We start from the raw sequence: 15,285 nt of genomic DNA on the forward strand, positions 1-15,285 counted from the left end.
AATTATTTCTTAAATAAGTAAGAATTTTTTACAAAAACAAGTACAAATATGTAAATTAGATTTTAATTAAAAGTTTTTGGTCTTTGAAAGGTATTGCTGAAAAATATGATACTTCCATTTTTTGTTTTAGATCTGGTACATAAATATATCACTTTTGTCTGATAAAAAGACATATACACCCTAGTTATAAAGTAATTGGTGTTATTAAAAAGCATACTAATAGTTATTTATAGCATTGTATTATAGACATCTTTCCGCGGATTTTAATATGAAAAATCATAAGACTATAACTAGTATTAATATTATGATTTTTATTTTATTATTCGTAAATTGTATATGATACGATATAATTCATGATTTTTCAGTATGGCTCAAAACCGATAATAATCCAGCGGATATTAATCGGTATCGAGACCATATTGGAAAAGATGATTGTTTAACTTAGTAAATTCTATCTTCTGTTGGCCTTGAATTATAAAACTCATCACATTTTGGTATTTTTTAACGCTGATGATTATAAAGCTTATTGAATTTAATAAAAAGGGGGGTGAACGTCTAAAATTGAATAGGCTTGTTAGGATTACACAATCTAAGGCCTGGGCTTAAAAATTATTTGTTATTTTTGTTCAGAAAATTTCTTATGTTTAAAAGGGAGTGAGGGGACATTGGACTGTAAATTACACTGGTAACCAAAGTTTTATTTTCATGTTTTCTTATTCTTTGACTGAAAAACTTTAATCTTGATATTTTGATCTAGATAGGTTGGTTCAAACTAGCAGTATCCAAAAGTATAAACCAATAATTCAAATCTTCAGAATGGGTAATTTTGAACAACATTGATACATTAATACAGTGTCAGAATAATAAACAGTTTGTTTCAATAATGATTATTTAATCTTCTATTAAAAACTGTTCTCTGTGTGACTTAACTAATTCTGTTGGTTGTTACAATATATCCTTTCTGTTAGTCATTTCACAAGGACAAGTAAGCTCAGAGGCAGCGCAGTTAGCCTACCTAATAGAAAACTTATGCTATATTAACAATAATAAGCTGTATCTAATGAAGATAAGACTTTATTCATTGGCAGAAAAGTTGCAAGCAATTTGGTTTTTATTGTTTCAAATGTCTCGAAGGCTTTATTAATTTGAATGAATTTGTTATTACTTGGATCTTATACAATAAAATGAAACTTGAAGTGGGCTAAAATAACGATTCCCTCCCTACCCCCATATACCCCATCCCCTCCCCTCCTACTGATGAACGAACTGGCCAATTAATGACTAGGTAAATAGCAACCTAAAGTGACTGTATATGAATGTAGAGTAGCATTGCAGCTGCCAACCTTAAGGTTTAGAAAAGTCATCATGTTATAAACTTCAAATTACACCCTTTAAAAGACACTCTCAGAATTGGTTTTATGTGCTAAAATGTTATATTTCTTTTAATTTAGAGTTGTTGTAGTAAAATTAATTTGCATTTTTGATAACTGTTTTGATTGAGTAAAACATAAAAAAAATATATTTTAATACCAATTAAAATAAAATGATATTTTAAAGTGTCTCTTTAAATTCAGAGAAAAGGTCACACTGCATTTTTTTTGTCATACTGAATCTAAAATAACAGTATAGCCTAAAAATATTTAATTATATATTTAAAATGATTAGAATAAAATAGGAATGGCTTAGGAGTTTGTTCTAGACTAAAAAGATAATCATAAAATTTAAGCCCAATAGAAAAGTGACATTTATAAGTTTGTTTTGGGCTAAACTGATCATAAAATGAATACAATATTTTTGGAGCATATTTGCTTTGTCAAAAGAGTTTTACAAGAACGTTGAAATATATTATTCTTATTTGATATTTTAGGATAAAATGTTAAATTTACAGTTGACATAAAATTTACACCTTTTTCAATTCCAAGTTATTTGAGAAGCCTTTCTAATTCAATTTGAAATGGCAAAATTTTGAATCCAAATTGTCCCCTATTTCTTATGAAATAAAAATTTGTTGAAATTGATTAAAAATTTAAACTTAAGGTTTGGAAATAAAAAGGTTTGATTTGAGGAAACCTGCAGATACAATATTTGAATGGATATAGAATATGCGTGGATACTATGTCAAAGGAAAAATTGTCGTCAATTTAGGATACTAGCATAGAATTCATTTATTGGTCAGATCATTGATCTAGTAGAAGGGTGTGAACTTGACAGTAAAACTGTGTTTATGACAGTAGTAAAGGTGTTATTTAACAGTGGATGAAAAATATTGCCAAAAATATAGCTAAAAACGAAATTGACAAAAACACACCCATATTTTGTAAAAAAAAAAAAAACACAGTGGCTGTATTTTTGCTAGTGGTAAAAGTAGCAGCACCCCAATAAATCCATTTCTATTTGTTTGGGAAATACATTTAACTTTATCGTTATACGTTTGCTTTTTATTGGAAAAAATTGTCCTGTTAATTTATGTTGAGATTTGATAACTTTTAGAAAATAATCTTTGAAGAAAAGCGTTAATTTTAAAAATGAATCCAATTAAGACAGGATGAAACAAAAAAGATTTAAAAGATTAATTCGCTAAAATTAATTATAACATTTCTTTATTTTACTAATGATATTTGATTTAATCAATGAGACTTGTTCATATTCTCGAAAAAAAGATATAATTATAAAAATTTATGATACATATTCCGAAGCAAAAGTACATTTTCAAAAAGTTTTAAGTAATAACATGAATTTAAATTGACCCTTAACAAGAGATAAATCTAATTTTTCCTTCATTTTCTTGTTCATATTTTAGTTTTAGACTTATGACTCATAGACTACATACATAGAAGAATTTGAAGTCAAATATTTCAGCAAGGTTTCAGCTAAAGTTACAAATAACATTCTAAAAAACTAAAGGCTGAAGATATTTATAGGCAGTTATTGTAAAGATGATATAGTTAGTATTTTTCGATTTTGGTTCAGATAAAATAGTTATATTATTACTTGATCTTACACAAGATTTTCATGTTCTCTAAAAAAGTGAAACACGCAGCGGGCTAAATGAAGTTTCATGTTAGCAAGTTAAATTGACGACAATTTTCCCTATGTTTTAATATCCACGTATATTCTATATCCATTATTATAAAATACATATGTAAGGCTAAAGAAATTTATTGTATATTGCTAAAGAAATATATGTAGAACAGCTGCCCTATTAAGAAGGAAGAAATGATTACTCTAATGATATAGAACTAAACATCATGTTAGATACAGGTTTCAAACCTTCTGTTTCAATTTAAATCAAAATCATTTCAAGTTTTATATTTTTTGATTGAGTTAAAACGATCAAAATCTGTACATCAAAATAGAAGAAACATTTCTTAGATTGTTTTCAAATTAAAAGGTATGGCTTAATTATCTATGTGTCTTCATTCATTGAATTTTATTTTTTTATGATTCACCTGAAGAAAAACTATTCTCCTTTTATTTATTTTATTCTGTGACTAGGATTTGCATTACTGACGTCCAAATGACAGTCCAATTCTAAATGATTTGCTGTAACTTCCCTAGCACTAATAAGATTATAAAAATTAACAATCGAAAAAATCATACTACATTTTTTATGCCTAGTGGCTGCGCCCCTAGCATCCAGAGTCTCTGTATAAAAGGGGTATAAGGAAAACCATATAGCCTAAAACAATCCTGGGACCTGTGTGAAGCCTCCCCTAAATGCAGAACTCAATCGGTTAAGCCACAGAAAAAAAACCTTATTATTTTATAAAATAGGATAAACACTTTTTATTAACATGGCATTAACAATTTGGTATGGAATTCTTGGTATAATTGTCTTGTATGCTGTAGCACATAAGTCTTAATAATTGACTGACGGAAAAGTAGCTGAAAATTAAATCCTAGAATTTTTTTAGATCTAATATTGAATCTATTGGGTAGTGTTGCCTATTTTAATTAAACATGGGTTTAATTCTGTAACAAGATTGATATATGGACATTAATTTTGATTAGGAGGGATTTTTTAACGGCTACTCTTCTTTTTTTCGTTAATTTACGTCTGTCTGTCCATTTAATACACTTATGTAAATAAACTAATCGCTACAGTAACTTACTTGTGCTTTTTTTCCAAAATATTTTATATGAAATGAGCTATTAAACGAAATTGTCATATTTAGTTTTTCATCGACAACACCTTCATAACCTAATTCATATGTTAAGTAGTCACTGTTTTTTATCTAGAGGGATAAGGCAATGGCCGATAAATTGAAGTAGATCCCAATGGTAATTAACAAAATTAACCCTTCTGTAGACAACAATTAGTGGTTTAAAAGTGTGTGCACTCAACTGAATAAACTAAACAATCAAAATTTATTTAAAGTCCCCAAAGTTAGCAAGCCAACGAATAAGAAACGTTATCATAAAACTTTGGGGAGTAGTGTAATAAACAGCCGGCCCTTCCTTATTCATACGACACTGTTTTTTTCAACATATATGTATTTATCCTAAATTTGTTGCGCTACTTATGGATAAAATTGTCCTTGTTATTTTTCTAAATTTAAATATTTGATTTTAAGCTAAATCTAATCAGATCTTTGTTAATTACTTTTTCTGGGGAGTTTCCTCGCACACCAAAAAACTGCATGCAAAGTTTGGATAAAAAAAAATTTTTGGAAATGATATTTAAATGGAGCAGAGTCATAAACATTCTTGGTATTAATGGATATCCACACGATATAACTCAGAATATCAGGCGCCATGGCTATTGATAGGTGTTACTTCAATATTGTTAAAACAGGGGGTAATTACTTACAAGGCGGTTTATCTCATCATTTTGCATTTTACGATATTTTTAACAAAGCGTGTTTTTAGGTTAAATAGATTGAAGCAGCTTATAGTGCATATAAAAAATAACTCATGATAGGCCAATATAAATTTTACCATAGGTCAATTAAAATGTATACTGGACTATCATTTGTCATTTGTATTTTATCACTTTCATTTCTTTATAGGCACTATAAGCTGTTTCGATTTGGTTAAGCTAAGCTTGTTAGAGTCCCGAAAGGATAACCTAATAAAGGTAGGGCCTCGCTGGATTTGACCCCCCCCCCCCCCCGTCGGAACTTTTTAAAAATATAAAAAAATATTTAGGCCTTTAACAGAAAACGGACAACTACTTTAGTATTTAGAACTTAAAGATTGTTTTAAAGAAACATAAGCATTATCATGATTATAGCTTTAAACCTAAGTTGTACTCTTTTCTTGTTAATGATTTTATTTTTTTAGTGGATTTTGTTGTTTCTAACTCGAACATTTTTGTACTTTCAATTTAATTAATGTGTCCACATGTTATCAATGTCATTTTGATTAATTGTTTGATTTTACGTTTTTGGTGTTTTGGTTTAAATCATTTATTATAGGGTTAAATTTTATAATTAATGGTATTTTTATAAAAAAAAATATTTTAAAAGGAAGGAGGAAAAAAAACTTTAAACTTTATTGATCATCAAACCCGTTATGTTATTCGTTTGCTAAACATTAATACACCCCTTAAGATCCCGGAGAACCTAATTTTTGACGGACGAACTTACAGAAAGATGGCTAAATGGAAATATAGAGTATCTTCGTTACCAAACCATATTTACTGGCATTTAAACTTTAGGGGACAGGATTTAGTTTCTATAAACTCCAAATTATATACTTAATTTGTTTTGTTAGCTCAGAGGGGCCGAAAACAGGTATTGATTTCATAATTTAACTTTAATATTCGTAGAAAAATTGTCTGCAATACAAGGCTATACACGATTTTTCGGTATGGCTGAGAACAGGTTCTAATCCAGCGGATATCAATCGGTTTCTAAGCCATACTGTAAAATATTTTCCCGAATCTATATCCCATCTGATGGTACTAGATGGTAACAAACTAGAGCACTTAGTCTCACCATTTATCTTTACATCAATCAAATTTTACTAAGTGTTTCGACCTTGCTACACAAGTTCATGATTACATTAGTGTACATACATTGCAGAGAATATATCAAAGGATGAAAAATACAATAAATACAAATATTTTGATTTTGTGGTATTTTCAATCCTAAAATTTTCTGCCAATATTAGTAAAAGTCAAGAGAAAATGTATTTCCTATGATTTTTAATGATACTAGCAGCTGTGTCCCTAGAATTTAGGGAAGGAATGGCTATAAAATAGACTAAACACATCAAAAACCTTTAGAATATATTTAGAACAGTTTACAATCATCCTTAAAACCATGTGAAGCTTCCAAAATGGAAATTAGCGAGATCCTAAAAGACAATCAAATGAAAATCGTATTTCTTTATAATAGGATTTGTTTGATATGATTTATTTTAAAATTGGTAGATGTAATGTGTAAACAGCAGTATTAATAACAACCCTAAGTGTATATGATGTAGTTTAACAACTCTAAATGTAGTTTAAACTTGCTTTCTTGTAGACATTTTGTTTAGGTACAATTACAGAATAGTCAAACGTTTAATAGGCAGAAATTTAGCTGTAATTCTAAACCATCAAAGACCTTAAACCCAACAATAAATGTGGGTTAACCCCCTTGAAAAACTATTGTCCTGTTTAACAAGCAGCCTTAATCAACATTCAATGTTACGAGTACTTAACATTTTGTCTATTATTATCAAGGTCTATTTAAAGGCCACTTTTGTATACTTGAAGAATAAAATAAACAAGGTTTATTACATCCATAAGTAGCGCAGCAATAACAATAACACCATGCTGGAAATATGATTTATATTTGTACACAGTATCAATATAAAAGAAATGTTCTGTTAAATTTTGTGGCGGTTTACCAAAAAGTCTAAGTCGGGCATTGAAACCTTACTAATTTTGAAATTAATTGAAAATATATGAGGGAGTAGTTTTTTCATTTGTTTGTTTATTACTTAAAGTCATGTTATGTAGCTCCGCATGGTTAGGGAATAGTAATAAAATTAACCTTCCTTCCTTGTTTTAGTTTATTTCAAAATTAAGAGGATTCAGTGCTTTTTTTGGGTTGAAACTAAGCAAATTTTTCATATTTTTTTCTGTTTCAGCTATCTCCCAAGTATCAAAGGACCTGCCTGCAAGGTTCCGAGCCTTCTCCAACATGGGAGAGGTCCTGCTGAAGATGGACAACCTGGACGAGGCCGTCAAAGTTTACCAGAAACAGCTGGCACTTGCTAAGCAGATCAATGATAAGGTGAGCTTTTTGTTTTGTTGTTTTTACCACTTTGTTAACATGCATAGGTATAAGATATTTTTTTTGGTCTTTTTGGGAGCTAGTTTATCGGAGGAGGTGTGGGATGGGTGTAAAAAAAAGTATTGTAGATTGTAGTTTCTTCTCCTTCTATGGAACAAAATGATAAAAAATGTATTGTAAATAAAGTTTAAATAAAATTAAATGCATAAATAGATTGAAAAATGATAATATTTTTTTTTAAGAAAAAACCATAAACTTCATTCTTTATCAAAGAAAATTGATAAAATCTAGAAACAAAGGGAAAACTTTTTGAAAGGCAACATTTTACATGACAGTGATATCTTTAATTTATTTTTTATAAAAAGAAAGAAATGGCTTTTCATTAAACTTTAAAATTTGCATTATCATTGCGAAATATTCTTTGCCAACTGAGGTGCTCAAAGCTAAGATAGATGGACAGAAAGACAGATTTATTTGCCTAAAGGGGTATGAGAAAACATTTCTCAACAACAGCCTTTGAGTTGAAGTTAAATGTGGAACGTCTGTACATAATATTAGTAGCAAAGCCACTCTGTAATTATGCTTGTAGCCAGTAGCCAACTAACACATTGCATCTAGGGGCTCTGCATTAAAAGGGATAGGAAAGGACTGAAAAATAGAATAAAATTTAATATAAAATTGAAATAGTCTATAACCATACATGGACCTATGTTGAATTTCCCTAAAATGTAGAGCTTAACCGGTTAGGTAGTTATTAAAATTTAATCTACAGATAAGAAACCTTACTACTTTATCTAGTGGGATAAAAAGATCTAATTTAAAATTATTTATTTTCTAGCTGCAAAAAAGCCACTCTGTTGCCTAAGTGTTTGTTATGTAAGATAAAATCCCCTTGTCATTTTCTTTCATCTCTCTCTTAACAAATTTGTTTGCTTAAAAATGTGAAAAGGACTGTCTTTTTCAATTTTAATATTAAATTATAAATACATAGCTGTTAACATATTGTTTACAAAGGCCTATATTTTATTTTATATTATATTATATTTTATATAAGTTTTCTTTGATAATTTTTTTTTTGTATTTTATTAACAACAAAAGCTATAAATCTATTAAATATTAAATCTTACAGGTGCCAATTCAAAATAGTTTTAAAAGACATTCACACAGGATTTGTGATACACTAAATCTTTCGCAAATATTTTAAATTTTAGCTCTTCAATAGTCTTTTACAGAAAATTTTATTATTTTATTTATTAAATTATTTTTATGGCTTTTTCTAATTTTGTCAGTTTTACATTGCATTGACATAAATTAGTAAAATGTCAGGCAGCTTTTTTTTCATCTTATTTTGAATAGAATTATGATGTTGCAAAATAATGGAAAATAAATTTTATTTCTTATTGTTGTCAACATAATCAAAATATTTGTTGTTAGATTTATGTAAGCAAATCTTTTTAAACTGTTATTAAATTTTTATGAATAAAGCTTAAATGGCATACCTAATTCTCAAAAATGGTATTAATTTTAGGATTTTTTTTAATATTCGTTGGGAATTGTCTTTAACATGGTTCTATACATGTTTTTTAAGTATGGCTGAGAACCGGTTCTAATCCACAGTTTCGAAGCCATACTGGAAAAAACAATTGCTAGTATTGTTTTGTAATAAAAGAAAGAGTGTAATCTACATATTTCATAGATTTAATCCATTATCTTGCTACTGCCAGTTCCTTTTAAAAGCAACTATTTTATGCAAATGGATGCTGTTCTATAATATATTCAATATTATAGTATCACAGTTCAATATCAGCTATTACAAGTCTGCAATTGTGATGTCAATAAGCTTTAGCTTAAAGTTTAAAGAACCCGACAAAAGTAATGCCTTGGGGAGATATGCTTTTTGATGAAGAGAGCTATGTAATCATATTCAAGATTGCTTGAAAGGGATAAGAAATGTTTTTTAGGGTTTTTACGAAAAGGTTAATTTATGAACATATAATACATATAAGAAATGCGTTATCTATACTGTAAATTAACTAAAAAACAGGAATAAATGTAGATCATGAAAAATAGTCTAAAACTGTTTAATTTCAAAAACAATAAGTACAAGTAAAGCTCTTTGAGAGAGTCATAAGGAAAACATGTAAAACCCGGCTTTAAAGTAGCTGCGCTACCAGAAAGGAATTGTATCCTATACTGTTTTGAGGGAACTCCTTTTTGCTTTTTCTGTGAAGTTCAAAGTCAGGCAACTTTAGGACACTGTTAACATAAAGCACAAGGGCGTAATTTACATTTTTAACAAGATTTATGTTTATGTGATAAAAAAAACATTGACATAAAAAGGGATATAGTTATTTATTTGTTTTTTGTTAGAAACTTAAAGCTTTTAAACTTCACTTGATAACTTATTAAAATTATTGGATCATAGAAAGAAAAAGAAGTAGCGGGTTTCGTCGTATTTTCACAGTAGGTTAGGTAAATTAATGATTACCCCGCAGGGTTAGAGCCCTCTGCAGGGGATAGAAATAGGAAAAAAGCTACTGCGAAAATACAACGAAATCCGCTACTTCATTTTATTTCCAAGATAAGAATTCTTTGCTATTTCAAATTTGTACCATCTCTTGATAACTCCAATGTTTTGTAGCTTGCTAAAAAGGTCTCACATTAGATAGATAAGATAGCAAGAATATATTTGTGTTTGTGAATAGTAACACTTACATATAATGGTCTAGTTTTTACAATAGATTTATAAATTTATGGATAAATAATGAGGGAGGGTGGGATCACTAAACTGGATATTAGGCTGGTCTCCAAAGTTTTAAAAACACGATCTTTAATTTTTGGCATGAAAACTTTGAGGGCTTTTATTGCATCTTAGTTGAGTTGTACCGAAAACATCAGTGTTCGAATTTTTCCACTAATAATTTATATTTCAAAACTATTTTTGTCTGGGTATTTATTTCAGTATTCTATCCATAATTTATAGATTCAGTGTTTCAATATAAATTAAATGAGGCAGTAAAAACTAAAACTTCATATTTAGACTTCCGCATACTTTTACTAGGCAAAATTATCATACAAATATAAAATAAAGACTTAATAGCATAATTCATAATAATTACGCTGGAATAAAGTTCTTGCCAAAAAACAATTACATGCAAAGTAGCGAAGAAATACAGTAAACTATTGTTAAGTAATAATAATGGCAATTTTATCCAATTAATGTTTGAAAAAAAGGCATATAGTTTTCACTTCTTTCAAAAGTTTTGCATGCAATGTCAATAAATCACTTACTATGACTTTTTAAAAGAAAGGTTATTGAATTTCAAATCATCAAAATTAATTAATTGTTTCAAGATTAGTTTTTACAGATTATTTATTTTCAGGCATTTGAAGCCAGTGCCTATAGTTCCCTCGGCATATGTCACAGATTAATGAAGAAGTTTGACAAAGCTCTTGGTTTTCATACACAGGTAAGAACTTAGAAACAAAGGCTTGCAAATTAAAGGCTAATGATATTAACTTTAAAAAGTTATCTATGCGAATGGATTTCTGTGTAGTGTAATAGCTTGTAATTTTTTTATTCTATTTTATACTACTTAATATTATTGCATCTTATTGTACCATAGCTTTGTGAGATATATATTTTTTTTAAAAGGATAACTCTTCCAATACAGAAATTCTTTCATGTATCAAACTGATCCAAAATATATTTTTTGTTATTATATCGTATTGTCAGAAATTAAAAAAATTGGGTGTGTATCACAAAATTTGATATTTCTTACAACCCTTCTATAATACAAATAATAATGGGTAAATTGGAAAATAATAGGAAACAAAAACTTAAATCAGGAATTCACAATCAATAGCAAAAACTACACCGTGTCAGGGAGGGAGGGAACGTTAGTCTATTTATTTTATAACAACGTTTTCTTATTCGTTGCCTTAAAAAATTAAGTTGACTGTCCAAACTTTTCAACCACTAACTATAATTTACTGAAGGAGTAATTTTGTGTATTATCATTAGGGATGTACATCAATTTATCGGCCATTGCTATATCCCTTTAGATCCCTGACACCGTGTATATAAAATCTGAAAGCCAATTATTATTTTGAGTTCTGGGAATATTATTTCATTCCAATTAAATGATTCATACCAAATAATTGCTAGAGATATTGTATTTTTGATTCCCATCTCCCCAGTGTTTGACTAATTAAATATTGAGTGTTTTTTGAGGGTTGTTTGTTTTGTTTACCCCTTTTTTAGAAACGAAGCTATTTTGTAATTTACTTTGTCATTCAGTCTGTAACTTTATGGAGGTAATGTGATTTTCTCGGCTGCTGTATAAAAAAGATAGCTAAGATTTTGGTTGTTGATTTCATAAATTCATATACCAATGTGCATCCAGTATACAATTAACTTGGTCCGAGTGTCTGTCGGTCATGCTTCGAAAAAAAAAGATACTCAATCTTATAAATGTTTCGTGTTTTTTTTTATAATTGATCTCATATTCTCTCTCTTTTTCTAAACATCTCACTTTGTCTATCCATGGTTTTTGATGCTTCGCTACTTTGTTAATGTCATTCAGTTGTGCTCAAAACAATTAAATCATATCATGTTTGTCCCTCTTCCAGACTTCTTTATAAAACTTGCTCAAATCGAAAGCTTAACATTCATAATCACACACACAGACAAAAGTAAAAACCCCTTTTTCATCTAGTTAATATATAAGATATAGAGTGAATAATATGGGTTTTTTATTTTCTTTTATATATTTTGTGGATAAGTTCAGCCCTATATTCTTCGTGTATTTTTTAATTGATTAATTTGCAAATTACCTAATACCTTAATTATTTACTCTAATACCAAAGCAAGGAAAGCCACCAGTCAAAAGTTTCAAAATTACGATTTCTATGTAAGGGCAATCATTAACCATTATCAACCTCCCCCCCTTCCCACCCCCTCCATAATAAAATCACCATTCCGTTGAAGGTAATCTCCCCGCTAATTCAGATTGATAAGTTCTTACCGTCAAGATAAGGGCAACACGAAAATGGTTGAAAATTCCGGCACGCAATCTTTTTGGGGTCTGGTTTTCTGGGTAGCGGGTCTTTTAACAAGTGCTACCTCCCCAATACAAATTTAAAATCTTAAAACAATGGGGGAAATGACTATTAAAAACATTATTTTTTTACCACTTTTTTAGACAGCTTTTTGTTTCAATAAATTAAATGTTTAAATTTTTGAAAACTTCAATTTCTTAATAGAACCATATGTTTGAAAGTTAGATAGCTATTGAGGTCGAAAAAGAGAGGAAAAAAGAGAAATAGATAGATGTAAATTAATATTTTATATTATTCAATATTTTTAACCCTTTTCCAACCCAAAACAAAATTAAGATAATTTATTTGTTGTACTTAAAATTAAGTTTTTAGACGTCTGGTTTTGGTAGATTTTTTTTGAGCTTTCCAATTACTAATGAAGAAAATTACAGTTTGTGTTTACGCTCAAAACTTATGTCTTACAACACCAATTATTCCAAAATAAATGCACAGTAAAGTAATATACAGTAATTTTGCAAATGACTCACTCTTTTTAGCTCATTTGATATGATGAAATTTATGCGTTGAAATTTTTTAATTACAACAACTAGCAAGGAACTTCATGAACGGATCGATGGGCTAACAAATATCACTTTGACTATAAGGTAGCTGTACTACTTTAGTCACAAAAAAACGGTCTTTAAGGGGTTATTCAAAATGCGAAAAAGAACAAGGTCCGAAGAATTATTTGCATGAAAAAAAACCCTATCCACCATTTCATCCAAATCCGTGCTTTTTAGAGTTAAATTTTAGTTGTAGATTTGTTGGTATTTTGTTGGCCAACAACGGCCTTAGGGTAGATAACTCATACAAAAAAATACTTGGATATTAAGACTTAAAAAAAATTTCTTCAGTTCAATTTAAGTTGCTACTTTTGTCCTCATTTATTAGTCAGTTTTTCCTCCAGTAGGTAAAACAGTAGGGTAAAAGGGGTGGATTTACCACCAGGAAGGACCATTTTATTACAGAAGGTGAAAATATGGTGCAACATCCATGTAATTATATATCGATTTTCCTTGCTAATATACATTTTTGTCTGTAATATTCAAATTTTAGAATTTAAATTTTTATCCAATTTTATGTTTTTTTCATCTTTAGCTGAAATTTGAATTATTCAATCGATGACAAAATCAATTTAACCCCACCTTAATTCTTTGATTTGGGGTTGAAATCTAAATATATTTGATTATTTGTTTTAAAAGAGTTTGAATTGAATACAAATGAACATTGTCTTAACCTCTTTTCGAGGAAGCTTTGTGTTTATCAAGTTCGAAATTAATTCCTTATCATTATCCTAAAACTAAGCGCAAATGTCGTCTTTTTTGGCTTTCCTTTCATAATGTGACGCGGCATGGATTGTTTATATATTTTGATGCGCACGTTCGTTACTTTTGAATGAGATATGAGTGTGTGAAGATTTCGGAGAACAAAATTGGGCCTATCATTGGTCTCATAGTGTGTGAACGACCCTAGTATACCAGGGATTTGAAACCATAAGAACTTCAGGTAGAATTTGTTATTTTTATTAAGAAGAATGGTGTATAGGACGATTATATGTAGTTTTAAAAAGGCTTTAGCCAGCTAAACATGAAACTTAATAATGATTAATATATGTTTTAGTATTTTTTATGTGCCTTTATTTTTGCATTTAACAATGATTTATTAAACCAAATAATTTTCCTTTAAAGCCAAAGTTTCCAAAGATTCTTAACCATAGAGAAAAATGATTTTTAAAAAGCAATTAAGATTACGTGGTTATAAATAACTGGAATTATGAACTAATTGATTTTGTAATTTCAGGACTTTGAAATAATTTCATCAATAAATCTATATTCAAACCTGCTGTTGAAACTTGATGGTTCCTGGTATTGGGGGTTTGTATGTTCGCCAACAGATCTCGAGAACTTCCCGCTAATTCGGAAGTCATACTCAACCAAAGTGTCATGGTTGAGACAATTTCAAAGTATCTGATGAATAGGCGTTAGCATTCATCAAGAGATCAATAGCATCCAGTGAATTATTGATGCAATAAACTGTGACAATTTTTTCTGTGAAATAAGTACCTAGTGAATCAATATGCCACTAACCAAAAAGCAGAAAATAGAGCGAGCTATCGCTATTGGCAGTGAAAGGCTAGAAGTGTTTGACGAACAGTTAAAAGTGTTTTATGACAATTTAAAGGCCTGCCAAAGTTTTAGTTCATGTGAAAATGTGAATGTAAAATCAATTCGTGACATTTTTAGTGAGGTCAAGGACCAATCTGACCTAATAAAAAGTCTAAAACCTGCCGTGGAGACTAGTGAGCTGCGCGAGTTCAAGCGTGATTTGGATGAAGCTAGTGAGCAGAAAACTGTTGCAGATAAAGTTTATGCGTCGTTGGAGCAGTGTACAAAAATTCTGTACTGGCTTGACAATGATTCAGACGACGCGAGGTCAAGCACTGTCGCCAGGAACCTCGACGTCATTGAGAAGGTGAAGATGGACATGGGAGTGCTTAAAATTTCCGTGGAGTTGCGCCAAGAAGTACGTGATATGTACCGAAGGCTTAGAGAGATGGAACGTCGTTCATCTAACCTGGATGAGAGTGGGACACCTGCCATGCTCTCCAGAAGTATGTCTGCCGTGGATATTCGGAGTTCCAACCCGCAGTATGGGCGCTGGGACAACAGTTTGTTGCCGTCCTTCGACGGTACTGACACGGATTACCCAAACTTTAAACAGGTCTTTAAGGATCTATGCTCTGGTTACGGATTTGCTGACCAGAGGTTAAGTCTGATGTTGTGTATGGAGAAGGTGATAACCAACCCGGAACTACGCAAGCAAGTGTCAGCGATTAGAGATCATAATGAACAATGGTCGTTTCTTGATCAGATGTTTTTATCAAACACTCGCCGGTTCATGAGGATTTTAACTAAGCTGAACAAGATGAAACCTGTGGATAAACCTGTGGACGTGGTTA

At 29.9% G+C, this 15,285-nt stretch overlaps 1 protein-coding gene across 1 annotated transcript in view; it reads left to right on the forward strand.

The window, feature by feature from the left end:
* LOC145313849 (uncharacterized) overlaps positions 1-15,285 on the forward strand; it is a 238,241-nt gene that overhangs the window by 172,605 nt on the left and 50,351 nt on the right. Inside the window, exons 13-14 of the mRNA XM_080153492.1 lie at positions 7,081-7,226; positions 10,610-10,696. Of these exons, the coding sequence (XP_080009618.1) occupies positions 7,081-7,226; positions 10,610-10,696 (233 nt within the window). The remainder of the gene's footprint in view (positions 1-7,080; positions 7,227-10,609; positions 10,697-15,285) is intronic.

The sequence above is a fragment of the Acartia tonsa genome, chromosome 3 (genome assembly GCF_053477335.1).
Source record: "Acartia tonsa isolate MP-2025a chromosome 3, ASM5347733v1, whole genome shotgun sequence".
In the NCBI taxonomy this organism is placed as follows: Eukaryota; Metazoa; Arthropoda; class Copepoda; order Calanoida; family Acartiidae; genus Acartia; species Acartia tonsa.